Here is a 27188-nt window from a genome sequence, read left to right as displayed (position 1 = left end):
ATCTTCGTTTCCTGGTCAGTAGAAGAACAGAAGAGCCTTACAGGTTGGTCAGTGGGACTAGTGCAGATGTGCGTGACGCGCACACGGCGGAAGTTGAATCCTACCAGCGGTTTGTGTCTTCTTCCCGCCTCTCCTGTCCCTTCTTTCCTCTCCCAGATTAAGCCAATCCCAGGCCTGTAAGTAGGTCTGCTGTGGTCTTTCTGGAATAAATCTAGAATCTCCTGATTCTCATAAGGGGATCTTTGGGACCAAAACAGTCCTTTCCCAGTGACACGGGTCTGCCACAGTCTTCACCTGTATCTCTAAGCCAGTTACCGCGTGTCAGTTGCTCATTTCGGTTCACGAGGTCATTGCATGTTGTTGTCGCACATGTTGACGATAGAGAGATGCCCCACTCTACTCCATATTGCGAGGATTATCCTGAAATCCTAAAAAGACTGATTTATAACGTGGGAGGTCACTTAGGATCTCAGCGTTTGGATGCAGCAAGCTCGACGGTCCGCTCACGGTAGCCTGGAGTTAGCCGGCGCCCTGGAAGCCCCTTCTCCAGGCCTATGGCTGCTCCTCCACATGACACAGCTGTGCTTGTTCTGGGACTTTTCTCAAGACGTAGTGATGCTTCGGAGGATGCCAAGCCCAGCCCAGAGTGGGTTCCATGTGTTTTCACTTACTGTGTTCATGAAGGGAAATAAGGCTCTGCTAATTCCGAAATCCACTTTGTGCTTCTAAAGAGACCCAGAACAAGGACTTCCTCTTTCTAATAAAAGTGTGAAATGACTCATAAATGGACTGAATAGGGCCTCACTTGGATCCTGTTGACTCGTGATCCCTGAGGATTCTCACACGTGTGAGACTAAAGTTTATCCAAAAAAGAGGCATTGGTTGTAAACGTGAATCATGCAGATTAGGATTAAAAGAAATGGAGTGGGAGGTGTTTTCCTTACTTCAGAGAATACAAAATATTTTCCAGAACTTTGAAGCACTCCTGGGATTCAGTATGTAAAAGCTAGCTGCCATTTTTCTCTGTTCGAAGGCAGAAGTTTCATACGGCAGTCCTGCACTATGCTAGGTCCAACTGTCAAAATTATTTGGAAATAATCAGTCTTGATAATTATTCTTTAAGTGTTTGCTGATTTGATGTCCGATTACTTGGTGAGTTCAACAAACTTGGAATAAAGTGGAAGAGAGAGGCTTGCATGTAAAAAAATGAAGTTTTAAGCTTTAAAAGGGAACAATTTATTCAATAATTTACCTTTGGTAGTGATCAGATACAGCCCCCACCCCCCATTAACAGTTTGTCTGGAGGCCTCTCTGGGGGTCCTGCCACCCAGCAGATTTCTAGAGTGCCCTGGAGAAGGTCTGGTACGTGGTGATCGGTACGTTTCCATGTAGGTCCCAGCCCAGGTTTTGTTTTACTTGATTTGTGGTGGTGGTGGTGGTGGTGGTTTTGTTACAAAACTGTGAGGTAAGTTTATACCATCTTACAGAACCCTGGGTGAAGGGGGCCAGGGAAGGAATCTGGACATTGATGGAAATTATGCCTGCTTTATGAAACCCAAAAACAGAGAGGGAAATGGCCCAAATCGTTAGTAGAAAGCAAACCTCCCAGGACCATCCACAGAGGGAACCACTGTTTCCATATGATCCAGGACCCTGAGTTTTAGGATCAGATAGATGCGTCTCCGTTCAGTTAGTTCTCGATGATATCAGGCACACGCCAAATGTCTTAGTAAATGAAAGCCCCAGTATTGGCTCCTCCGAGAAGAAACGGAATTTGAACTGTCAGAGCTAGACACTGAGATAGAGACAAAGGACCTTGTCAGGAGGTTTAACGAGGCTACGAGGAAGCAGAGCTGCGCGTGGTTCCAGCTTCCGTGTGAGTACCAGGTCACTCCAGGTCACGCTTTTGCAGAGCACACTTCCTGCTGAACACGGTCACACCTTCCTAGACCAACGACAACAATCGGACAAGCCCTCAGCTTGGTCAGATGAAGGGAAGGACCCTTTACTCAGCGCACTGGAACGGGTACATACGGAAGCTCTTCTGTGGGGTCCTCACGTACCCCTTTACGAAGAACTCGTGTGTGTGTGTGGTCCCCCCATCACTTCTAGATGAGTGACTACTGGGTACACCTTCTCACCCCATAACACTTTTTCTGTCACCTGCAGAAAGGTGAGACCTGACAAGCTCCGTGGGACGTGATAACACAGAACCACTCGTGCAGCTTCTCAGATGGGCTTGAATGAGACAGAAGGAAGTTAAATAAATCTTAGGAGCTGAAGATAACCCGGTCAAACAGAGGCGATTTATAAGAGAAGATGTTCTCATCTAAGGTTCTCTGAGCACTAAAGTTACCAACAGATCTGACTAGAATCAAGACAGGGCTGCTGAGCAGGCTGCCGGCAGAATTGCAGCGCCCCAGGGAGAGCGCCCGGCTCCTGTGCTGGGGGAGTAGGACAGAGGCGGCCTGGAGAGACACTCTCCCACCCATTTCTAAAGATTTTACTTATTTATTTGACAGACAGAGATCACAAGTAGGCAGAGAGAGAGAGAGAGAGGAGGAAGCAGGCTCCCCACTGAGCAGAGAGCCTGATGCGGGGCTCGATCCCAGGACCCTGAGATCATGACCTGAGCCGAAGGCAGAGGCTTTAACCCGCTGAGCCACCCAGGTGTCCCTCTCGCACCCATTTTGACAACGGGAGTGGAGATACAACTTAGTTGGCCAAAGAGGCAAGTTGACATGTTGTCAGAGGTTTGGTTGAGGACCAGTTTTAATAGTCGAAAGAAAGGGTTTTAAATCTGTTCCTCAGAAGACAGTGACTCAGTGTAAAAGTGTATCAAAGTCCACTGCTACTATTGATAACGGAGTGGTTAGACCTAAAGTCAAACTTCACAGCACGGGTCTGATCTGCGGGCAGAGTGAGCTGGATCACAGTGAGCGAGAATCACATTCTCAACCTTACCCCGCGCCGTGGGGCACCAGAGAGACACACCCCGCAGCCTCCGTGCTGTAGGAACTCCGAGAACACCCATCATTTCCACATGAACAAACCAGAGGGGGGGAAGCTTCAGCGTTTCTCTAAACGAGTATTAACCAAGGCTGTTTTCTGACCCATTCTTTGAGCAACGCACATTCAAACAACAATTTCGAGAAGCTTCTGGTCAGCCCAATCTCTAATTCTGTTTTGCTCGTATTTTCTCCATGTCCCAGACACCACCTTATTTTAAGTATATTACACTAATGTCCTGTTCTTGTTGGCACCAAATAAGTAGCACTTGATTTAAAAAAAAAAAAAAACAGAATGGGACTCCGCCCCGGACCAAAGAACAAAACACAACAACAAGAAAACCACCAAAATCCAAACCAAAACAAAACCCCCAATGAAAGCATCTTTTTTCACGACGATGACCGATCTGTTGGGCTCCTTAAGGGGTCAGAGGCCGCTGGCAGCACATAACCTTATGGTCTCGTTCACGGCGGCCTGGACCAGAGATTCAGCACTTGTAGAGTGGAGGTGTTGAGGCTGCCCCACAGTCTGCTTCCAGCTACAGGGAGTATGTCCCTCGCGGACAGGCAAGTCAGTGGGACGTTTGTAAGGAAGCAGAATCTGTCCGCGACCTATCCTCTCGCGCACCGCTCTTCCGGGGACGCTCGCAGGAATTAGCCTGTTTCCGGTTGGACTAATCTCATCCTGGCACCCCCAATAGCAATTGCATCAGAACCTATTTGAACTGTTTTTGCACAAAGGAGAAAATTAAGACCCCAATGCAGTTATGCGTGAAGGAAAGCACCTGCAAAGGAGCAGCCACCTGGCTGGCCCCCAGGCTGCTGGGGAACTGGGCCCGCGGGGCTGAATGACCAGGTCCCCTAGCCCTCCTCTGTGGAGAGACCCTAGACCCTGGGCGGGGAGGAGAGAGGACCTCCCAAGCTCCTGTCTGTCTCCTTGCAGTACTTTGCCGATTTGGATTTCAAACGGCCCGAGTACGTGTCACCACACAGGGAACAGTCCTCGAGAGATCTCTGACTGAAATTCCAAGGAGGAGAACTTCTACATATTTTCCAAATGGCTCTCTTGGAACCGGGTTTCTGGCTCTCTACCCGTGCCCGGGGCTGCTCAGCCAACATGTTCCCATTCCTACTGGCTTTCGTCAGCCACGTTACATCATGGTCACCCCTGTCCTGAGCTCCCGGGGCAGCTCCACCTCCAGCATCTCTCCTCCCCTTCTCCGTTTTCTTCCAGAGGCCTACGGCCTGCTCCTCTCCCGCGGCCGCACTTTCCGCCCGGGACGGAGAGCTCGGTCTGTGCAGCGGGTCTGTGCGGGAGGCAGGCAGACGCGGTTGGCAGAGTCGGGACAAGCTCCCGGGTCCGCGCGAGAAGCGCGGCGACGCGCGAGCACACGCGAGGGGCTCCGTCAGCACGAGGACCGCTACGGCGCGGCATCACTGACCGTCCTTACCCGCGTTCGCGCGGCGGCCGGTGAGCGCCGTGCGGTGTCCGCGTCTCTACCGCAGCCGCCGCCTCGCTCAGAGGGACCCGCGGGGAAGCCGGAGCCCCTCCGCTCCCCGACCGTCGGGCCCAGGCCGAGCAGCCCCGGGCGGGGGTGGGCCCGGCAGAGACACGCCGGGGAGCCGTGAGGTCGCTCCTGTCCCTCTGCGCGGGGTGTGCGGACGCCGCCGCCCGTACGACAGACCGGAGCCGGGCACGGAGCGAGCCGGTGCGGGAGGCCAGCGAGCCGGGCCTCGACCCCCGCCCTGCAGCCGCGGCTCCGGGAGCAGAGAGTCCGCGCGTCCCGGACGGCAGGACGCGGGAGAGTCCGCGGCCGCGGGGAAGGGCCGGCTCCGGCGAGGCGGGAGCCCCGAGCGCGAAACCGGGACCCGCAGAGTCGGGGTCGCGGGTCGCTCGGGGTCGCCGGAGGACGGCGGGTCGGAGTCCGGCAGAGCTCCCGGGGCCGGGCAGAGACGGGCCGAGGAGGGGCTCTCAGCGCGGGGTTGCCGTAAGCCGCGGCCTGAGGCGCCGTCGGGCCACGGGTCGCCAGCGGGGACCCCACAGCGGCGGGGCCGGGGGACCCTCCGTCCTCTTGCAGGGGAGCGGCGAGGCCGCGCGGCAGGATCCGCGGGGTCCGGAGGCGCCGCACGGGCCGCGCCAGAGACAGAACCGCTCGGTCACCGGCCGGGGCGCTCGGAGCGCCGCCTAGACGGGGGGACCGGAGGGACCGACGGCGTCTCCCCCAGGGCGCACTGCGGAGCTGCCCGAGCTCTCGCCTCCTCCGGCGGAGACGGGGGCCGCCATCTTCTTTCCCGTCGTCCACCGCGGTACGGAAAGCGCTCAGGGAACCAAAGCTCCGAGCGCGAACCCGAGCACGTGGCTCAGCCCGGCCCCTGGCAAGGGCGGGGCGGTTCCGCCTGCGGCAAAGACGCCTGAGAGTCCGCGCGAGAGGCCCCGCCCCCAGGTCAGCGGGAACGTCCAGCCGAGACCAAGGTCACTGACGGAGACTGAGGAACTCCAGAGCAAGGCGATTGTAGCACATTGAATTCATGGCTTTTCTCCTGTGATTCTTTAGTCTTTCAAAGTTAAATTTTTAAAATATTTTTATTTTACTCTTTAAACTTTTCAACTCTTTCCTATTTTAACATTTTTAATTATTTTAACTTAATACCTTTTTAAGAAAATCTTTTAAATTTTTCATTATTATAGTCATATTCTATTCCTTCATCATATTTAATCTTATTTTCTTGTATACCTATAGGTTTTTTCTTTAAAAATTTGGAATACAATTTCTTCTAATAGGTCAAAATATAGCCTAAATCTAGCACATGGCTTTGTTCCAATCTGCAGCATGATCACATTCTCTCTCTCTCTCTCTTTTTTTTTAACCAACCAACTTTCTTATCAATTTATTTTTTAGAATCTTTTAAAATTTTCATCTTTACAGTCATAATCCATCCCTTCATATTGTTTACCCTTATTTTTGTATATACATAAATTTTTCTTTTTTAAAAATTTGGGAGGTGGTTTCTTCTAAAACCAAAATGAAACCCAAAGCAAGTATGTGGATGTGTTCTATTCACCAGTCTAATACACACACACACATATATATACATATATACACACACATAATCCCCCCCCCATCTCTCCCCTGGTTTCAGGTCTCTTCTGATTTGGTTAGTGTATAGATTTCTAGGGTCATTGCTACATTTCAGTATTTTGTTCTCTCATTCCTCTGTTCTTACCTGGATAAAATGACAAGGCAGAAAAACTCACCACAAAAAAAAAAAAAAAAAGAACAAGAGGTAGTATCAATGCCTAACAACCTAATCAATACAAACATTAGTAATATGTCAGAGCTAGAGTTCAGAATGATGACAATAAGGCACTAGCTGGGCTCGAAAAAAGCGTGGAAGATATTAGAGAATATATTTCTGGAGAAATAAAACCCCTTTCTGGAGAAATAAAAGAACTAAAATGTAACCAAGTTGAAAGCAAAATAGTTATTAGTGAGGTACAATCAAAGAAGGAGGTTCTTACTGTTAGGATAAATGAAGCAGAAGAGAGAATTAGTGATATCGAAGATCAAATGACAGAGAATAAAGAAGCTGAGCAAAAGAGAAACAACTACTAGATCGTGAGAGGAGAATTCGAGAGATAAGTGATACCCTAAGACAGAAAAATATTGGAATAATTGTGATTGCAGAAGAAAATGAAAGAGAGAGTGGGGCAGAAGGTATATTGGGGAAGATCATAGCAGAGAATTTCCCTAACTTGGCAAAAGGAACAAGCATCAAAATAGGAGGCACAGAGAACTCCCCTTAAAATCAATAAAAGTCGGTCACCACCCTGTCATCTAATAGTAAAACTTACAAGTCTCAGAGAAAATCCTGAAAGCAGCCCGGGACAAGACGTTTGAAACATAGAAGGGTAGAAATATTATACTGGCAACAGACCAAGCCACAGAGACCTGGCAGGCCAGAAAGGACTGGCATGATATATTCAGAGCACTAAATGAGAAAAATATGCAGCCAAGAGTACTATACCCATCTAGGCTGTCACTGAAAATAGAAAGAGAGATAAAAAGTTTCCAAAAAAAAAAAAAAAAAAAAAAAATTTGCGAACACCAAACCAGCCTTACACGAAATATTGAAAGGGGTCCTCTAAGCAAAGAGAGAGCCTAAACATAACAGACCAGAAAGGAACAGAGACAACATACAGTAACAGTCACCTTACAGGCAATACAACGGCACTAAATTCAAATCTTTCAATAGTTACCCTGAATGTAAATGGGCTAAATGCCCCAATCAAAAGACACAGGGTATCAGAATGGATAAAAAAAAATAAAACCATCAATATGCTGTTTTCAAGAAACTCATCTTAGACCCAAAGACACCTCCAGATTTAAAGTGAGGGGGTGGAAAACAATGTATCATGCTAATGGACATCAAAAGAAAGGTGGGGTGGCAATCCTTATATCAGACAAATTCAGTGTTAAGCCAAAGACTATAATGAGAGATGAGGAAGGACACTATATTATACTCAAAGGGCCTGTCCAACAACAAGATCTAACAATTTTAAATATCTATACCCCTAACATGGGATCAGCCAACTATATAAACCAATTCATAACAAAATCAAAGAAACATATTGATAATAATACAATATTATTAGGGGACTTTAACATCCTCCTCACTGAAATGGACAGATCATCCAAGCAAAAGATCAACAAGGAAATAAAAGCCTTAAATGACACACTGGACCAGATGAACATCACAGATATATTCAGAACATTCCATCCCAAAGCAACAGAATACACATTCTTCTCTAGTGCACATGGAACATTCTCCAGAATAGATCACATCCTGGGTCACAAATCAGGTCTCAACTGGTACCAAAAGATTGGGATCATTCCATGTATATTTTCAGATCACAATGCTTTGAAACTAGAACTCAATCACAAGAGGAAATTTGGAAAAAATTCAGATACATGGAGGCTAGAGAGCATCCTACTGAAGAATGAATGGGTCAACCAGGAAATTAAAGGAGAATTGAAAAAAATCATGGAAACAAATGAAAATGAAAACACAACTGCTCAAAATCTTTTGGATACAGCAAAGGCAGTCCTGAGAGGAAAATATATAGCAATACAAGCCTTTCTCAAGAAACAAGAGAGGTCTCAATACACAATCTAACCCTATACCTAAAGGAGCTGGAGAAAGAAAGGCAAAGAAAGCCTAAACCCAGCAGGAGAAGAGAAATAATAAGGACCAGAGCAAAAATCAATGAAATAGAAGCCAAAAGAACAGAGAAAGGACCCAAATTAACAAAATCAAGAATGAAAGAGGAGAGATCACAACCAACACTAAAGAAATACAATTATAAGAACATATTTATAAGCAACTATATGGCAGCAAATTTGATAATCTAGAAGAAATGGAGGTATTCCTAGAGACATATAAACTACCAAAACTGAGCCAGGAAGAACTAGAAAATCTGAACGTGCCCATAACTAGTAAGGAGATTGAAGCAGTCATTAAAAATCTCCCAACACGGATTGCATGGAGCACTGGGTGTGGTGAAAAAATAATGAATACTGTTTTTCTGAAAATAAATAAATTGAAAAAATTAAAAAAAAGTCTTTCCCTGGGGAAATCTGTAGTTGTAAAAGCAGACTCTTAATATTAAAATGTGTTCCTATTTAAAAAAAAAAAAATCTCCCAACAAACAAGAGCCGAGGGCCAGACTGCTTCCCAGGGGAATTCTATGAAACATTTAAAGAACATTTAATAAATATTCTCCTGAAACTATTCCAAAAAAATAGAGATGGAAGGAAAACTTCTAAACACATTCTATGAGGCCAGCATTACCTTGATCCCCAAACCAGACAAAGACCCCATCAAAAAGGAGAATTACAGACCAATATCCGTGATGAACACAGATGCGAAAATTCTCACCAAAATACTAGTCAAGAGAATCCAATAGCACATTAAAAGGATGATTCACCATGACCAAGTGGGATTTATTCCTGGGTTGCAAGGTTGGTTCAACATCTGCAAATCTATCAATGTGATACAATACATTAATTTAAAAAAAGGACAAGAACCATATGATACTCTTAATAGATGCTGAAAAAGCATTTGACAAATACAGCATCCGTTCTTGATCAAAACTCTTTACAGTGTAGGCATGGAGAGTACATAACTCAATATCATCAAAGCCATCTATGAAAAGACCACAGTGAATATCATTCTCAATAGAAAAAAACTGAGAGCTTTTCCCATAAGGTCAGAAATATGGCAGGGATGTCCACTGTTACCACTGCTATTCTACATAGTGCTAGAAGTCCTAGCCCCAGCAATCAGACAACAAAAAGAAATAAAAGGCATCTGAATTGGCTAAGAAGTGAAACTATCACTCTTTGAAGATGATAGGATATTTTATGTGAAAAACCCAAAACATTCCACTCCTAAACTGCTAGAACTCATACAGGAATTTAGTAAAGTGTCAGGATATAAAATCAATGCAGAGAAATCAGCTGCATTTCTATACACCAAGAGCAAGACAGAAGAAAGAGAAATTAAGGAGTCCATCCTATTTACAATTACACCCAAACCCACAAGACTCCTAGGAATAAACCTAACGAAAGAAGCAAAGAATCTGTACTCAGAAAACTATAAAGTACTCATGGAAGAAATTGAGGAATACACAATGAAATGGAAAAACATTCCATGCTCATGAATTGGAAGAGCAAATATTGTGAAAATGTTGATGCTACCTAAAGCAATCTACACGTTTAATGCAACCCCTATCAAAAATCCCATCCATATTTTTCAAAGAAATGGAACAAATAATCCTAAAATTTATATGGAACCAGAAAGACCTCGAATAGCCAGAGGGATGTTGAAAACGAAAGCCAAAGTTGGTGGCATCACAATTCCAGACTTCAAGCTCTATTACAAAGCTGTCTCATTAAGACAGTATGGCACTGGCACAAAATGAGACACACAGATCAATGGAACAGAATAGAGAGCCCAGGAATAGACCCTCAACTTTATGATCAATTAATCTTTGACAAAGCAGGAACGAATGTCCAATGGAATAAAGACAGTCTCTTCAACAAATGGTGCTGGGACAATTGGACAGTCATATACAGACCATTTCCTTACACCACACATGAAAATAGTCTAAAAATGGATGAAGGACCTCAATGTGAGACAGGAATCCATCAAAATCCTTGAGGAGAACACAGGCAGCAGCCTCTTCGACCTCAGCTGCAGCAACATCTTCCTAGAAACATCACCAAAGGCAAGGGAAGCAAGGGCAAAAATGAACTATTGGGACTTCATCAAGATCAAAAGTTATTGCACAGCAAAGGAAACAGTTAACAAAACCAAAAGACAACTGACAGAATGGGAGAAGATGTTCACAAATGACTTATCAGATAAAGGGCTAGTATCCAAAATCTATAAAGAACTTATCAAACTCAACACCTATAGAACACATAATCCAATCAAGAAATGGGCAGAGGATATGAACAGACATTTCTGTAAAGAAGACATCCAGATGGCCAACAGACACATGAAAAAGTGCTCCACATCACTCAGCATCAGGGAAATACAAATCAAAACCACAATGAGGTATCACCTCACACCAGTCAGAATGGCTAAAATCAACAAGTCAGGAAATGACAGATGCTGGCGAGGATGCGGAGAAAGGGGAACCCTCCTACACTGTTGGTGGGAATGTGAGCTGGTGCAGCCTCTCTGGAAAACAGCATGGAGGTTCCTGAAAAAGTTTAAAACAGAGCTACCCTATGACCCAGCAATCACACTACTGGGTATTTTCCCTGAAGATAGACATTTTAGTGGTCCGAATGGGCACATGCACCCTAATGTTTATAGCAGCAATGTCCACAATAGCCATTTGCAACGACGTGGATGGAACTAGAGGGGATTACACTGAGCGAAATAAGTCAATCAGAGAAAGACAATTATCATGTGATCTCCCTGCTATGAGGAATTGGAGAGAGAAGGCAGAGTGTTGCGGGAGGTAAGGAGGGAATAAATGAAACAAGATGGAACCAGCGAGGAAGACAAACCATAAGAGACTCTTAATCTCACAGAACAAACTGAGGGTTGCCGGGGCTTGGGGGGCAGGGATGGGCCGTGGGGTGATGGACCCTGGGGACGGTGAGTGCTATGGTGAGTGCTGTGAAGTGTGTTGCCTGTCGATTCACAGATCCGTACCCCTGGGGCGAAGAATACATTATATGTTAATTGAAGAAAAAGAAAAAGTAATCCAGAGAATATATACAAGTAAAAAACAAAGTCTGAACCTTGAGATGAGGAGTTACAGATTAGCTTTGGTTGAGGCTTTGGGGTAGAGAGAGGAGGCTGTTCTCGTTCGCTGATTCTGTCGTCGCTGACTAGAGCTACCCAGGAATTAAGAACCGTGTTCTCTGGTGTAAGACCTGAGCTTCAGGAAGGCAGGACGACGGGCCCTGGAGAAAGTGACCCGTAAGGCCACAGGACGCCAAGTTGGGACTCTGTGGATTCGGAGAGTAACGTTTTTTCTTCCTATCAAAACATGACTTGGAGAGAATCTGATGAAAGGCCACGGGTCTGGAGAAGAACCGTGCATGGAAAAGGAAATCGGGGCTCGATTCGCAACCATCGGTTCCCAGGACCAGGGTCTGCAGCCGGCCACCCACGCTGACGGGGACAGTCTGCGCAGGGCCGGCCACGGCCACAGCTGTTTGGGGACCGGGGACTCGGGACCAGCAGGCTCTGGGGGGGGCCTTCTTCGGTGACACGGGTCTGTGGTTTGCAGGTGATGGCACCGAGCCCTGGAATCCTCACACACAAGTAAGCGTGTGTCTCCCGCATGTCTCCCGCCCGGTGCGGCCTGTTCGGCGACAGCACGTCTGAGTGTGTCCAAGATCCGGCCTCTGCCAGGGTCCCACCAAGACAGACCATCCAGGAGCAGCTTCACCGCCCGAAGTGAGGGCAGCACCTTGGTCCCCATCAAGCGACAGCCTCATTCTCACCCGGGCGCCGCCTGGGCGATCTGTCCTCTCCCCCTGCGTGGCGGTGCGGTGTGTCCCCCAAGTGTTGCAGACGCGGGGGGGACAGATGCTCGCTCAGCGAGCTCACAGCACGGTCGGGCTCAGAGCCGCGGGTGGCTCACGGCGGGGGAGAGAACGTGTCCCCCTGCTGCGCCGCCGGGTCCCCGGGAGCTAATTCAGGCAGGTGAAGTGACGGGACGGAAGGCGTCGCGCAGGTGGCAGCTTCCGCAGGGGGAAGGCGCAGGGAGCACCGTGAGGGCCCGTCGGAGGGACCGAGTGGAGCGGCGCTGGCAGGAGACCCTTGTCACTGCCGAAGCGTCCCCTTCACGGGTGGGTCCACACCGCGACGGCTCCTGCAGGCCTGCGGCGTCGCTCTCGGGGAGCAGCGCGGTCAGGCTCGGGAAGGCCGAGACGCTGCAGAAAGACCTCCGTTTCGCCCGCATGTAGAGGGACATGCGACGTCATGACGGGCCGTTTGACGACGGCGCTGACGCGTCCAGACAGCCGAGGGAGAGCGAGTCACACGCTGCGCACCGGGGTGCAGCGGGCTCATCCGCGGCTGCTCCCAGTCCCCTTCCAGAAAGCTCCGTTTCCTTGGACAACCGCGGTGGCCCTCGGCTCTAGCGCCCTGTGGCCAGAGCCAGAGGCCGCCCAGCCACGTCCTCCTCAGGAGGCCTGACTCCGAGTCGGCCGCGCGTCTTCCTGAGTCATTCTCTCCTCGCCCTCCCCACTGGCTTCTGCTGACGTCAGTGACACACCTCGGTGGCCGAGCGGTGGGCGAGGGGGGCCCCACAGACCAAGGCTTGGGGACATTCTGCCACAGGGACCTGAGTGTCCCGGGTGACCGAGCAGACGTGGCTCATCTTTCACCTCCGGACTCGGTTCCCACACGCGTTTCCAGGCTCACGCAGCTCTTCGTGTCTTCGCCACGGGCGGGCGCACGTGGGGGACCTTGACGGTCATTTCTTACGGCCGTGCGAGGAGGGACGGCCGGCGGTGGCGGGGAGCGGGTGGGGGCTGGGACCTCTCCACAGGGGACCACGGACCCGGTGACCACAGACGGCGGGGGCAGCCTCAGAGAGCGACCGGCATCTTGGGACGTAAAGACCTGCGTGTCTTTTGGGTCTCGGCTCTCCGCGACACAGGTGAAGGTCAGGCGGTGTTTGGGACAGGGATGCAGACCCCAGACGCCCCAGAATACGGGGCTCTGGGAAGATGAGGTGTTTCCCTTCCGCGCCCCCTTACCTCCACTCGCTCCCACCTCGGCTGTTGGACAATTTTTCCAACACGAGTGAGACTGTTTCTTACCTGCCTTATCGCCAAAAGCCGTGGCCCTAAGTCCACTCCCCCCTGCTGCCCTGCTCGGCTAGAAGCCAGGGCCAGGGCCTGGGTGACCACTAGAGGGGCCGATGCTCCTGTCCGTCTTGGAGAGAAGTTGTCCCCACAGGGATGTGCAGCTCCCCCAGCTCCCCCTTCCTCTGCCGGGGGAGCAAGGGGTGCGCCCCCCCCCCCCGGAGACTACCCCGTGGACCGTCTCTTGCTTCTCTGCTCAACCAGCTCCAGTCACCGCTCTGCGACCCACCCCAATGGCGATGACCTTGGGCAGAGTCAGCCTTTGAGAGGCCTGTCTTTTAGCGAGGAGGCTGGGTCTACCCTGGAGCTGGGAAGGTCGCAGGGGACGGGTCAGCTCTGTGTGATCACAGCCAGCGCCACGTCCGGACATATATCATCTCGCTTTATCCTCATGGAATTAGGAAGAGGCCAAAGTTATCGCTCGTTCAACAAACGCTCCCGAGCGCCGACGAAGTGCTTGGCACAAGTTAAGGGCTGGACCAAATCCACACAAAGGTCTTTGCTTGCACAGAGCTTACACTCTAGGACAGGGGTGGGAGAGTGCGATTAAAAAAAAATACAAAAAACTTTTAGAGCAATTAAGTGAATCATATTTCCTGTTTGTGTCGGCCCTTCGGAATCCCGTCTGCAAATACTCATTCCGTAATTACCCAGCAGACACTACGTTCCGAGCATGACACACGGCACTGGGGACGCACAGTCGACGTGTGCCCAGATGCCCCCAGTCTACAGCCAGTCCGAGTCCAGCACCGACAGACATCCATAAGGGGCAGAGGCAGGGCCCCACGCCCGGTCCTCCCCCTGCCCTTATACGGTGCCCCACGCCCCCGCAGCAGCTCAGGGCTGATCTCCGCATCCCTGGTCTCCAGAACTTGCTCCTCTGGACCACCCGGGGTACGGGGTACGGAGGCCCAGATGTTTTCCTCCGGAGCCTAAGGGGACGTCTTGCTAATGGGGTGACGGACTATTAGTCTGTTGCTTACTCTCACCCTTCCGAGAATTCATTTTCATTTTAACTGGCTCTCCCTGCCTCTCCTCGAGGGAGGCAGGTTCCCCCTGGGAGCGGAGGGTGGGGGAGGGGCTTCCTGTTGGCAGATCGGGGACAGGAAAATCCAGGAATCCGGGAAATCTGTGCTTCTCGGGGCAGCTGGCAGGCTCCTACCGCCTCCCCACTCAGTGGGGTCCAGGCACCTTACGGACCTTCTCCCCATCTTTGAAAGCAGTTCTGGTGTCTGGACTGCCTCTTACAAAAGCACCTTTGGCGTCAAGGAAGTTTTAGGGCTCAAACAACCTCAAAGGTCTTTTGATGGCCTTCAGGGGTTTTGAGGGCTCCTGGAGATTCTGTGTACGCTTTTGGTCTGAACACGGTGACGCGCTTTTTCTTTCCCTGGAGGCCAAGACCTACAGCTTTCATCGGATTCTCAAGAGTCTCAGAGACCCAGCAAAGGTGGCCGTCTTGGGACTCGAGGCCCAAAGAGAAGGGAGCTGACGTTCTAGCACAGTTACAGCCAGACAGGAGGCGGGGAGGGGGAGGGGGAGGGGTCAGTGCCGAGACGGGAGCTCCAGCTCCTCGGTGCCCCTCCGTCGGAGTTTCTGCCACCCCACCCAGCACGTGCGAGCTTCAGGGCTTTGCTTTGGGACCTGTCGCGGTCCTGACACCCTCGCCACGCCTGCTCCCGTGGGACGAGGACCACTTCATGGCAAGGCCTGGCTCTGTCCTACAGCTACTGGTGTCGGGGGCTTCGAGCTCTGCGCTTACTGTTTCTCGTTACTTTGAACAGAAAACTCTTAGCTTCTGGAGTTGCCCACGCTGAGTGTCAGGGCGCCTGCTCGGGCAGCTTGCGGTCACGCGGTCTGGTGGCAGGAGAAAGTGTGGCCCACGAGGCTGTCCTCTCCAGCACCACACTGCAGAGAGCCCAGTCCCTGGAGGAGCCAGACTTCAAACATGGACACTTTGGGACCCCTCGGTCCAAGGCAGAAATGCCCGGCTCATGTTCAGACTGAAGAACTTGGGACGAGCTGTGTTGTCAACCCCCGCTGGAAGTTTCCCGCTAAAGAAATATGTTCACACCGCCCCCACCGTCAGTTTGAAGCCTGGGTCGGCCATGTCTGGCCTCAGCCCAGGGAGCACAAAAGGGGCAAAATTATACAGGCTGGAGTTACGAATGGGTCTAGAAAACACTAGCCTTCCTCTCGGGTCTGTAATTATAGACCACGTTTGCTGCTCTGACCTGTGACAAGGGAAGAATCAGCTCCCGGCCAGGACACGGCTGCGAAGAGACGTTACTGTGGTGGAGGGAGAGAGCACTGCCCCGGGAGTCAGCACATCCCAGCGGCGGGGTGGCCCCCATGGAACGCCGCGTAACTCTGGACGAGTGACCTCTTTGTTCTGTGGGTTTGTAGGGTTCTTTCCTGCCAAAAGAGGGGTGTCGAGGCACTGGCTGATGAGCCGGGAGGTCCCTCCCAGCGGAAATGTTCCAGCCTCTCGTGAATGCTGCGCTTTCGTTTCCTTCCACTGCTGCCCGCTGCCTTCCAAACCCTTCGTGACGGCCCAGGCTTGTCTGCCGTCAGAAACAGGGACCGCACCGCGCCCTCCCAAGCTCCCCTGCAGCCCCAGGAGTCTCCGGGCTTACGCTCGGCGGCCAGGCTTACCAGCAGGAGTAGGGACATCTCTTGCTGTAGCGACAGCAGTAAAACTGCCACTCCCGGTCCAGCACGGACTCGAAGTAGCGGCTCTGGAAGCCGGCCACCAGCCCGTTGTTGGAGCATGTCTGGTACCTGGAGAGAAGGGAACAAGTGAGCAAACGGCCAGGACACCACGACCCCCGCTCCCGCCGTGCCCGCAGCTCCCGGGGCAGCCTCCGCTTTGATGACCTAGACTCCTAGCAATTCGTGCCTCTTGGGTGGGGGGCAGAGGGAGAGAGAATCTTAAGCAGGCTCCACACCCAGTGTGCAGCCTGACACGGGGCGCAGTCTCGGGACCCTGAGAGCATGGCTGGAGCCAAAATCAAGGGTCGGATGCTTACGTGACCAGGCCACGCAGGTGCACCAGTTGTCCACTGTAATGCAGATGATAAAGACTTTGCTGTACTTGTTGAAATAACATATGGTCACCATTACAACTCCGACGACTCAGAGTATTTCCACTGAAGGAAACGGGGGAGCCTGGCTCCTGAGACGTCGATGAACTTATACTTACAAGAGTGCATGCATGGATGGACAGAGAAGCATCTTTTACAAAATAACACAACGTTATTCCTGCCACTTGAAACAGAAATCCCTTTATTTTACTTGCATTTAAAATAAGAAGAAAACAAAGAGAAACAATGAATCGATGAACTTCAAACAACGTTTCTCTGGCTCAAGAACAGAGCCCCAGGAGTTTGCACGGGACACCCATTCACTCCAGCCCATGCACCCCCAAAGCCCAGGTGGGCACGATGGCACGTCGTACGGGGCACCCGTGGGAAGCTGGACTATATGCCCGGGTTCTCGGCACTTAGCAGGGATCTTCTTTCCACCCGCTAGACTGTATGTCGTCAGGGTGGGCTGGCTTGGAGTTATCCCCAGCGCCCACGGTGGGTCCCAGCACACGGCACACTTCTTCCAGGGTGACAGGCCAACGGACTGCCTCAAGTTCCCTGTAGGGACCTTTTCCCTGTCTTAGACGCTCTGTTCTGTTTCTTTGAGGAGGGGAAACCCTTCTCTCTGGTCCACAGACCCTCCTCTTTCTTTCTAGCTGGTCTGCTGAGGCCTCTGGGCGTTGGCCCGGCCATCGCACGGCACCTTCCTCGGTCCGGCTGCGGCCGCTGCGACCATTTCTTCCCTCGACCCTCCTCCACGACTGCTTTCTCCCGGCTCCGGCCCAAATCCCACCAGTGTCTGAAGGCTGCCACTTCCTGCTGGACGGGGCGGAGGCTGTGTCCACCCGGCCTGGTGCGGGGTGGGATCTCTCACTAGTCCTTCCGAAACCAGCCCTCAGCTCCGTCAGGTTCTCGTGTTTCCCATCTCCCAGCCACTGGTCAAGCTCGCGCTCAGGACGGTGTCTGCGTGTGATGGCCTGACGGTTCCGGAACACAGCCCCATTTCCCAAGTACAGGTAAGTTCCCGGAAGATACAGCAGATAGTGTAAGAATAAGGAATCCAGAATTGCTGTCTCTCTCCTGCTCATCGGTGAGAGGGACTTTGCTGAGACACAGACTATAAAACCAGTGATGGTTTCTTTGCAATCGCTGGAAACGACCCCGTGGATTTGCCGGAACTGGTATTAAATATACTTCCTGTCTCTGAGCGGAAGGCATCTGACCTCTCATTCACTCGTCTGTGCACAGCCGCACTCAAACACGCACGCATTCGTCCATCCGCTCCACACACCACCCGGCGGTCCTGCACAGTCACCACGCGGCCGTGCTGAGGGCACTGAGGAGTGGCTTGGTGTTGGGCAGCCTCGCGTCTCAGCCGGACTTGCCTGTCCCTGGGATGTTAGAGGTTCTGGCGGACCCCAGACACAGCGCTGGGGGATCAGGAGTGCGGGTTCAAGCGTGCGGTGAGACCCGAGCCCTGACCCACTAACCTTCTTTGCTCTAACGTTGCTCACGGCTCATCCTGCCACTTTGGAAAACACCTGCCCCCCTTGGGACTGTGACTGGAACGGATGCTCAGGTGTGGGGCAGCGTGTGGTCCGACAGCCTGCCGCGTCCTTCTAGCAGGGCGAGTGCGAGCCGTTCAGGAGGGAGGTGTTGGACGGCTTCTGCCTCCTCCTCCTCACCGTCACAGCAATTCTGGTTTCCTCCAAACAGCCCTTCGAGACCGAGCCAGGCTGCGGTTTCCCTGTGGCTCTTGTCCCATTGTCGGGGTTTGTCCTGTGGGGACCGTGTTCCCGGGGGGGAGTTCCCTTAAGTAAACATCAGTGTAGCAAGATAAGCTGAGCTGTTTCACGGGGCACAAGCCCAGCTCCGTGAATTCCCGCCGGCTGAGAGCCAGGCCGCTGGCCCCGCGACCCTGTGCGGGAGTGTGTGTGTCGCTCCCTCGCATGCCACCTCCGATGGCGCTGCCCGTGAAGACCAGAAAACCGGGCGGGGCTCCCCTCCTGCCTCTGTCCCGCGGCCTCTCCTTCTGGGAGCGCACGCGAGCGCGGAGCTCGGTAGGGCTTGTGGCCCACGCAGGAAGTCACGCAGGAAGAGTGTGGACGGTGCTGCTGGCCCGGGCTGCAGTCACCCCTGGCTGTTGTCTTGGGTGTAGGATTTATACTCCGTGTTGGCCTCAGTTTTCTCTTCTGTAAAACGGTCATAATAAGAGCACACACTCGTTTAACGAGACGAGGCACATGACTCCTGGCGCTCGAAGCGTCATTTGTTAGTGTGACCTGCTTTCATTTCGTCCACTCGACAGCCGCGACTGTGAAAGCTGGGCCAGAGCTGCCTGCTCAAACGTCTCCAGTCGGAGCAAAGCCGGCGGACTCCAGTGTGGCCCTGAGCTGCTGACCGCCCAGCACGAAGCTCCCGGAGGTAGGCCGGGGAGCTGCCAGCCCACATGCCCGCGGCAGCGCGCAGACGTGAGTGGATGGTGAAGACCCTAAGGGGAAAGTCCGCTCCGACCTCAGGTTGAACCCGCCCTCGGTGCCCCGCACAGCAGCTCTAGCAGGAGTCTGACGGGAGAGCGGACGGACAGGGGCCTGGTCAGAAGTCTGCCGTCCCCAGAGGCACGGGTGACACAGGAGAGCCCCTGCTCCGATCCAGAAAGGGCCCTGCCGCTCCCCCCAGAAGTTTCCAGGACGCAGAGTGACTGAAGCTCGCCCCACATCACCTTCTCCCTCAGGAACGAAGCCTGCTCCACGCCTGTCCCCTCCGATCACTGTTCTGTAAAAGCTCCTTATTGGACCAGACTCGCTCGCGTACGTGGCCACAAGCGGCAGGACCGCAACCAGGGGGGCCCGCAGGAGCGAAGCGGGCGAGGGTGGCCGTGAGGGGGGGCTGCGGGGCGGCCGAGGGCCGGCATCGGTGAGGCGACTCAGACTCCATTTTTAAGAAGGGGCTGGTGGCGAGAAGACTGGCTGAAGCCTCCGCCCTCGTCTCGGGCCGCTCGGCGCTCCTGCACGACCGGCCGGACCGCCGCACAGGCGCCCGCAGAACCGCGTCCCGGGCGCCGACTCCCCAGCCGGGGTGGCCCGGCCGAGCGCAGACGCTCCCGCTCCCGCCCTTCGGACGCCGAAGGCTCGTTGGTTTCACAAACCCCTGCTCCACCGGACGGAGGAAACCTTCTAGACGGCGGGTCACGGGCAGCGAGGAGCCCTCCCCGAGAGCACGCGGGGACCTGCCATGAGAGGGCGGCCTCCCGTCGAGGAAGCGGCCGACCAGGTCCCACCCGCGCCCTGTCCTTGCCCCGCCGTGGAGCCGCACCGGAGCCCCATCTCGGGGAAACCGAGAGCAGGACCCGGACGCCGCTTCTTCTGAGGCCGAATCTCTGCACGGGAGCTCTCGGGGCCCAGCGTTGTGTCAAGACCGTCCTCTGCTTCCGGCTCCTCCCCTGGCCGGGGTTTCTCTGTCTCCTGGAGTCCTCCTTGGGTCCGGGCTGTCCGTCAGGCCGAGTGACGGAGGCTGGGACCGGCGGGGGTGCCCATGTCTGGTCGGGCTGGTGAGCTCTTCTGTGGGGTGTTAGTCCCTCCTCACAGTCTCGGCTGGCTTGGGCCCAAACTTACAAAAAGCCCAAGCTCTTACAGCGAGCGACGGGGCTGTCCCAGGACAGGGTAAAGCAGCGCCCTCTGGGTCAAGCTTCCACAGTCACATCGAACGGCGGTTGCGCGGTCTCTTTCCTCCAGGCCCGCAGAGGTGCGCCGCGCTCCAGGCCCGTCCGCGGGTCTCCACCCGGCCGGCAGGGGTGCAGTAAGAGCCACTGGGGGACAGACGCCGTGTGACTCAGCCTCCTCACTCTCCCCAGTTTTCCTCCTGATCCAGCTTGGCGGGGGCTTAAGTTCCACCAAGAGATTCATTATTTTAGAATCAAGTTTTGATGCCTCTTAATTCTCTTTTCCCCAGAACAAGCCTTTGAGTGCAACTCAAAGAACACAGTCCACAGGGCTTCAGAATGTTCATTAAAGCTTCCAGCAAACCCTCATCGGAACTACTCTCTGCCTGGTTCTGTGCGTGGCCCGGTGCCCGCTCGCACCTGCCACGGCAATGCGGGTGTCGGAGGAAGACCGGCACCGTAGCCAGAGGAGAGAAGCGAGACACCAGGTGCGGACCTGGGGACAGCAAGTGGCAAGGGGAAGCGGCAAGAGGCGGTCTGGGGTAAGGCGTGCCGGTGCCGTTTCTGGAGGTACCTTCCGCCACACAGCGGGGACGTGAGCGCTCGGCCTGAAGCGCGCGGCACCGCCCGCCTCTGAGGAAGACTCTCCTGTCTTCTCTGCGTCTGGTTTCGAGTCCACCTGCCTGTCTACCAGGTTTCCAGACGGTGACGCACAAGGACCTGCTGAGTAGCTTCTCTGGATGAAAGAAAAAAACACAGCAGGACAGAGGGATAAAAGCGTGTTCTCCTCAAAATACAAACTCCTGCCCCGTTTTGGAAAAATGCGACCAGTAGAGACGATCCCAAAGGCATCCGAGAAGATCCAGATGATCTTGTGTGACATATTAATGTCCTGAGGTCCATTATGGCTTGAGAGCAAGCCCAGGTCAGGTGGGGATCTGAGGCTCGGGGACAGGAGCCCACGGACATCAATTAGCACAACATTTGCTAACCCAGAGATCAAATGGTGCCTCAACATCTCTGAAAATGTGAGCGATATTCAAGACACTCATAACGCACGTTAACTCTTCACAGATCATAGCTGAATTACACATCCCTAAGCAAAATGGTAACACCAGGGGCCTTTGTAATGGACCAATTCACATCTCATCTCCAGCTCTTCAATGGACTGTGATATCTGAGTTGAGTTTCCACAGAGCGGTCGAGAGTAGAAACAAGTAACCTTTGTCAGGGACCTGCCGCGCACGGTGTATGCTCCACGCCGTGACCCCCCGTTCATGACTTCAAGTCACCGAAACCGTCTCATGGCACGGGCTTGCCTAGCCAGTTCCCACCGCCACCGGTGTGCGACCTTAAGGAAACGTGGACTTGAGACATTACGTGATCTTCTCAGGGACACACTGCCGGTAACGCCTAGATGTTACATCACTTCCTTCCGTCTTTGTGGAGGGAGAAACGGGCTCGGAAGATGACCCAGCCCGCCTCCGCGGCAGTACGGTGGCCTCTGGAGCACTGTCCTGCTGGGCTGCAAAAATCATCTTTCCATTACTTTAAGAGGAAGATCTCGTAACTCTGGGGAGCCTCTTATTTAAGGACAAGATTATGTCTGGCAGGCACGTCCGCAGAGGCAAACCCTCTCCTGGGATTAGTGGACATTTGCCATCCTTATGAGCACAGCCAAGAGCCATTTTTGCAAAACTCGAGTCCCCCAGACAGTTATTAGCTGATTCCTGGGACTCCGAAGAAGGGTGGCCGTGGTGGGCAGTCGGCAAGAACCCCGCAGCGGCCATCACCTTTCTCCACACTTGCCTTCTTGCCCTCAGAAGTCACTCTTCTGGGGCTGCGATATCTTCTTGAGCCTGGCTTTGTCCACAAACAGAAACGAAGCCAACCTTTCCCGTCGGCCAGCAGCACTGGGGCATCGAAATGTCTGGCTTGAGCCTCTCCCTCTGCTGCTCACCCGCTCCCAGCGGCCAGGCATCCCGATGCTCGGAGCCACACCCCTCCTCTGCCAACGGGGTATGCGGTGCTGCCTCCCCGCAGCACCGTGACGATCAGTAAGACTAGACTGCGAGTGACTCAAGGCCACAGACCGCATGCCGTTCGTCACGCTCTGGGAGTCCGGCAAAGTCTGTGATAAACATCTTGTGTGAGTGAAAGACCAAAGGAGCGTATGTTTATAAACCAGCCCGCACCTCGAGACCAGGCCGAGGCTGGTAGCCCCACACGGAGCACACCTGTTTCACGGGTTTCTCCGTCGCCGACTCCCTGGGCCTTCGCTCCTCCTCCGTGACGTGAGGACGCTGCTGCGCTGACTCTCAGGCCTCTCCTGGGCTCAGCTTCTTTGGTTCTGCTGCTGTTTGCCTTTAACTACCAGTGTGGGGCCTTGTTTGTAAAATCCTTTCAGACTGAAGTAATCTTAGATGTACAGAAGAGTTGTCCCCTGACCGTATCTCAGAACTCTGGTTCCTTGATCTGCGCCGAGGAGTTTCGATCGCTGCAAATGTCAGTGCCAGACTGCATCTGGGTTTCATGTTTCCCACGAATGTCTTCTTCCGTGTGTGTGTGTGTGTGTGTGTGTGTGTGCACCAAGATCCACACCAGAATGTGGCATTCGGCCCCTGTGGTTTTTGAGAGAAAGAGCTCATGACTGTACTTTTGAACGTTTACCGGGACAGTAAGGTTTGGGGATCATGGAGATCCAATAAAGAATTCATCGGAGGTGAGTGAGTCCGACGTCCTCTGTGCATGTTTCAGAGAACCTCAGGGAGTCTCAGGGCAACCAACACAACTAGCCAGAATGTGAGGCCAACAGCAAAGCCGGGCCCTATAAGCAACAGGACACTGAGAGCCGAAACTACGAACAAACGGTTTCCCCGCAGGTGCACCCGCAGGCTTCTCTGCTGGGCAAGGTGCGGACACTGGCTGGGTCGAACCGCTCTCAACACTGGCTAGTCCGATGCAGGGGTGCGGCCGCATTTACTGGTCCTACTGTGCGCCGCATGCCCCAGGCCCTGGGGAATACTCTGGGCCGTGTCAAACAAGACAGAGTCCCTACCTCCGTAAAGCTTGTTTGAAGGAGACGGACAGCCCACAAACACCGGTCAGGTGATGACGGGGCCTCCGCAGCAACCGCGAGCAGGTCGGGGTTAGAAGGCGGCAAACATGGGTCTGGACCAGGTGGTCTGAGAGTCTCAGAGGAGGCGGCACTGTGGGCCCGGAGGGCTCAGAACCGTGGATCGGGGGGATCGCTCTGCACGTCCAGCGCCCTGGTCTCGCGGAGAGTCAGATGACGGGAACCGAGCTCCGGTCCTGCGCGCTCCGCTCCTGGGCTCCGGGGAACAGCCGGCGCCCCAGAGTCCGGCACCCGAAGAGGTAGTTTTCTCCCGAGAAACTGTAGCCAACGGCAGGGGTATGAGTCGCTCAGCCACGCTCGACACCCTTTTCATTCAGTTATTTATTTTTAAAGATTTTATTTATTTACCTGAGAGAGAGAGTGAGCGGGGTAGAGCAACCTCTGAAGCAGGTTCCGGGCTGAGCGCAGAGCCTGGCCCGGGGCTCGATCCCACGATGGCGGGATCATGACCTGAGCTAAAGCCAAGAGTCCGACTCTTAAGAGACGGAGCCACCGGCCACCCTGTGCAGCACGTTTTAAATCTGTGCTTCCATTCGCAAGCGTCTCTGCGGGTCCTGTGTCCTGTTGTCAGATCGGCCCCTGGGCTCCTCTCCCTCCTGAAGCAGACCCGCCAGGGGACCCCGGACGGGGCCGAGCCAGAGTCCCGGAGCCGCCGCAGCTCTGCCCCCAGAGCAGATCACAAGCCCAGGGCGAGTGGGACGGCGCGTCGGCCGAGGAGCAAATCCTTTCCTTCCAGACTTTTCACTGAGACCAGAGCCAAAACTCAAACCAATAATCATCTCAGAAGCGCTTTTGTGCTAATTGGTATCAGACCTGGGGCAGCAGAGGTTTTCATGTTTGGGCATTTTTCACTCTGTGATTAGCCGAGTAGGAGGCAGCGGAGGGTAGAAAGGGGGGAGGAAAACCGTTGAGTCGGCCCGGCCCGGCGTGGGGCGGGCAGCCCGGCGTGGGTCGGCCCGGCGTGGGGGCAGGGGAGCCCGCCTCGTCTGTCAGCCTGTCCCTCGACTCCCGCCGGCCGTCCACTCCCTTCCGCTCTCACTTTTCTTGCAGCAGCCTGGGAGCTCCGCGCACCGGACGCAGCTGGCACGTTTCAGACGAAGCACCAGTTGCCTTCTCTCCCAGCAGGGAGACGCCGGGGTCAGAGCGCCAGAGAAATCCAAGTGCACTTTCGGGGCCAGACGAGCGTGGGCTACGGCGGTTGTGGATTCTTCTGAGGTCATGCAGCGTGACATTGATTTTCCACATGCGGTTTGAGCCCAGAGAGTTGAACCCCTGGAGCAAGGTCACGTGGTCTTGGAGCCTGGACCCAAACGCAGGCCTTCTGACTCAGAGCCCAGAAATCATCTCTGAGCGCTGTTTTCCCACACGGCTCTAGAAAGGGGCATTAGAGGGGGCCCCGCGCAGACAGCAGCCCCCGCTGGGAGGACCAGGCCGAGCCGTGGGCCTGGCTGTGGGCGTCGCCGAGGCCGGGGGGACTCCTAACAGGAGTCTGGGTCATTAAATCCACTGAACAGAGACAGTCGGGCAGACAACGAAAGCCCAGAAAAGGGCCACACCTGCTGCCGCGTGTTTGACCGCGCCCTGCCCGCCCCCGAGCTGGCTGGGCCCCTCCTCCGTCACGGTCACCACGCCGCCTCCACTCCTGCAGCCTCAGCTTCCTCTGCGACCTCGCAGCTCCCGGCCCCCGGGGGACACCCTTCCCTGGGTCCAGCGCCGGCCCCTGGCCCACAGCAAGGGGGCAGCAGGCGGTCACGATTCTCGTCACCGCGGCCGAGCTCATGCACTTCGGGGTTAAGACGCTCTGGATTGAATCCCGGCTCGGCCACTTGCTGGCTGAGGGGACCCCGGGGTCTGCAGACCGCAGTCTGGCTGCGCATAACGACTCAGGATTTGTTCTGAGCGCTGAGGGGATAACAGTGCTAGCCCAGGGTAAGCCCTCCCCGAACGGCGGCCGTTGGACGACTCAGAAGTCCCCTCTCTTGCCTGCCCCTCCACAGGCATGTCGGCGCCTGTCCCTCTCCGTGTCTCGTCATGGTGCGGTCTGCTGGCTGCGTGATCCCCCAGGTTCGACCACCCCCAACCCGTTCTCCGCCACGTGCTTCTGGAACCCTCAGAGAGCCCTGCTTTGCAGCCTGGACCTGCCTCCCCCAGACCCCTCCCTCACCTCCGCCCCCGGGGCCCCGGCCCTCCCCCGAAGCTGCCTGCAGGCAGTAGTGCTGGGACGGGTCCTGACCAAGCTCTGGGGCCGGGACGGTCACACCCACAGCGAAGCCCCAGCCTGGACCACTTCACACCACTGACTGTGGCAGAGTCCGTTCGGGTGAGGACAGCACTTCTCCCTGAAAGTCTTTAGGAAACTATTCTCTGGCAGTGAAACCCACTTTAAATTCACAGAGAGGAGGATCTCAGCTCTTACAACCCAGAGAGCGAGTTTTTCCTGGGGCAACAGAGACTTAATTTCCCTTCTCTTGGCCTCAGCTTCTTTGTCCACTCTTCCCCAGTCACTTGTTTCAAGTCCGTGCGTCTCAGACTGTCTGTGTCCCGTTGGTCACTGTCCCCACAGTCTCTCAGACCAATACCATCGTAAAACAGTAAATAAGTTACTGCCAAATTAAAACGCCATTTGGACATCACAACAATGTAAAATTGTTGTCTTTAAAGTGTCTTTGGAGCACCTGGGTGGCTCAGTGGGTTAAGGCTCTGCCTTCGGCTCAGGTCATGATCTCAGGGTCCTGGGATCGAGTCCCACATCGGGCTCTCTGCTCAGCAGGGAGCCTGCTTCTTCCTCTCTCTCTGCCTGCCTCTCTGCCTCCTTGTGATCTCTCTCTGTCAAATAAATACAGTCTTTAAGAAAAAGAAATTTGTAAAGTGTCCATTTCTGTACTTATCTTTTCGCAGGCTAGGAAACATTTCGCAGACCCATGGCCGTCCCCGACCAGACAGAGAGGAGGGCTTGATTCTGGAAGGAACAGAACCTCAGAGGAGCCCGTCTGCTGCGGGCACTCCCCGTCCTGGGTTTCTGTCTGTCCTGAAGGCTACTGGGCAGCAGGCCGGCCCCCCAGAGAACGAGCTCCCGGCCCCCGGCCCTAGAGGCTGGAGCAGGGACGGCTACCACGGCCGCGCCCCCCGCCGGGCCCCCCGCCCCCGCCGCGCCCCCCGCCGCACGCAGGCTGCCCTTACCACTCCATTCCGGCTCTGTTGATCTCTTCCCACCAGCACTCCGTGGGCTCCCCGAGGCTCTGCGGCGTGGGCATGCAGGCGTAGTTCCACTGTCGGTCCGAGCCCTCTTTCTTGTTGAAGATGCTCCTCACGGCCACCACCACCTGCCCGTGGGGACACTGGTAGCTGAAGCCCTGCCGGTTCAGGTTCACCCAGCCGTCGTCGCTGTAGTCGTGGTACTGCTGGTACGGGTACCCGTAGTCTCCGTACTGGCCCCAGGCCGCGGGGACCAGGGGCAGAAGCACGCAGAGCACAGCGAGGTCCATGCTGCCGGGCGCTGGCAAGCACTGAACCCCTGGGCCGCCGGGCTGACCGTTTTATGCGGCGGCCGCCGACATGTGGCCGGCAGATGTGGGTGAACGGGCTCCAGCTGCTCTGTCATCGCTGAGGCAGGACTCTTCGGCGTGGAGATCCCGGCCGCAAGCCCATCCGGCTCGTTTTAAGGTGGAATTCTAGGAAAACGGAAGAACGTGCACATGAAAGAAACGCCCTGGAAAGAGACCGGCTCTGCAGACAGAGGATACTGGCAGAGGCTCTGCAGACAGAGGATACTGGCAGAGGCTCTGCAGACAGAGGATACTGGCAGAGGCTTCACCCCCGCGGAGGGCTCCCCTCCCCCGGCAAGCCCCTCCTGTGTTCTCCCAACTCGCCTTCGGGACCCCCAGACACCGGAGGGATTCC

At 54.2% G+C, this 27188-nt stretch overlaps 1 protein-coding gene across 1 annotated transcript in view; it reads right to left on the bottom strand.

Moving 5' to 3' along the window:
* The window catches only part of DPT (dermatopontin), a 29952-nt gene extending 3132 nt beyond the window's left edge, over positions 1-26820 (bottom strand). The window contains exons 1-2 of the mRNA XM_004779253.3: positions 26469-26820; positions 16061-16186 (exon numbers count right to left, since the gene is read on the bottom strand). Of these exons, the coding sequence (XP_004779310.2) occupies positions 16061-16186; positions 26469-26773 (431 nt within the window). The 5' untranslated portion in view covers positions 26774-26820. The remainder of the gene's footprint in view (positions 1-16060; positions 16187-26468) is intronic.
* Positions 26821-27188: the final 368 nt, after the last annotated feature.

Source organism: Mustela putorius, unplaced genomic scaffold (assembly GCF_011764305.1).
Source record: "Mustela putorius furo isolate JIRA1106 unplaced genomic scaffold, ASM1176430v1.1 tig00001451_pilon_pilon_pilon, whole genome shotgun sequence".
NCBI classification, from domain to species: Eukaryota; Metazoa; Chordata; class Mammalia; order Carnivora; family Mustelidae; genus Mustela; species Mustela putorius.
The sequence above is the reverse complement of the archived record's forward strand: the minus strand, read 5'-3'. Positions and strand labels throughout refer to the sequence as shown.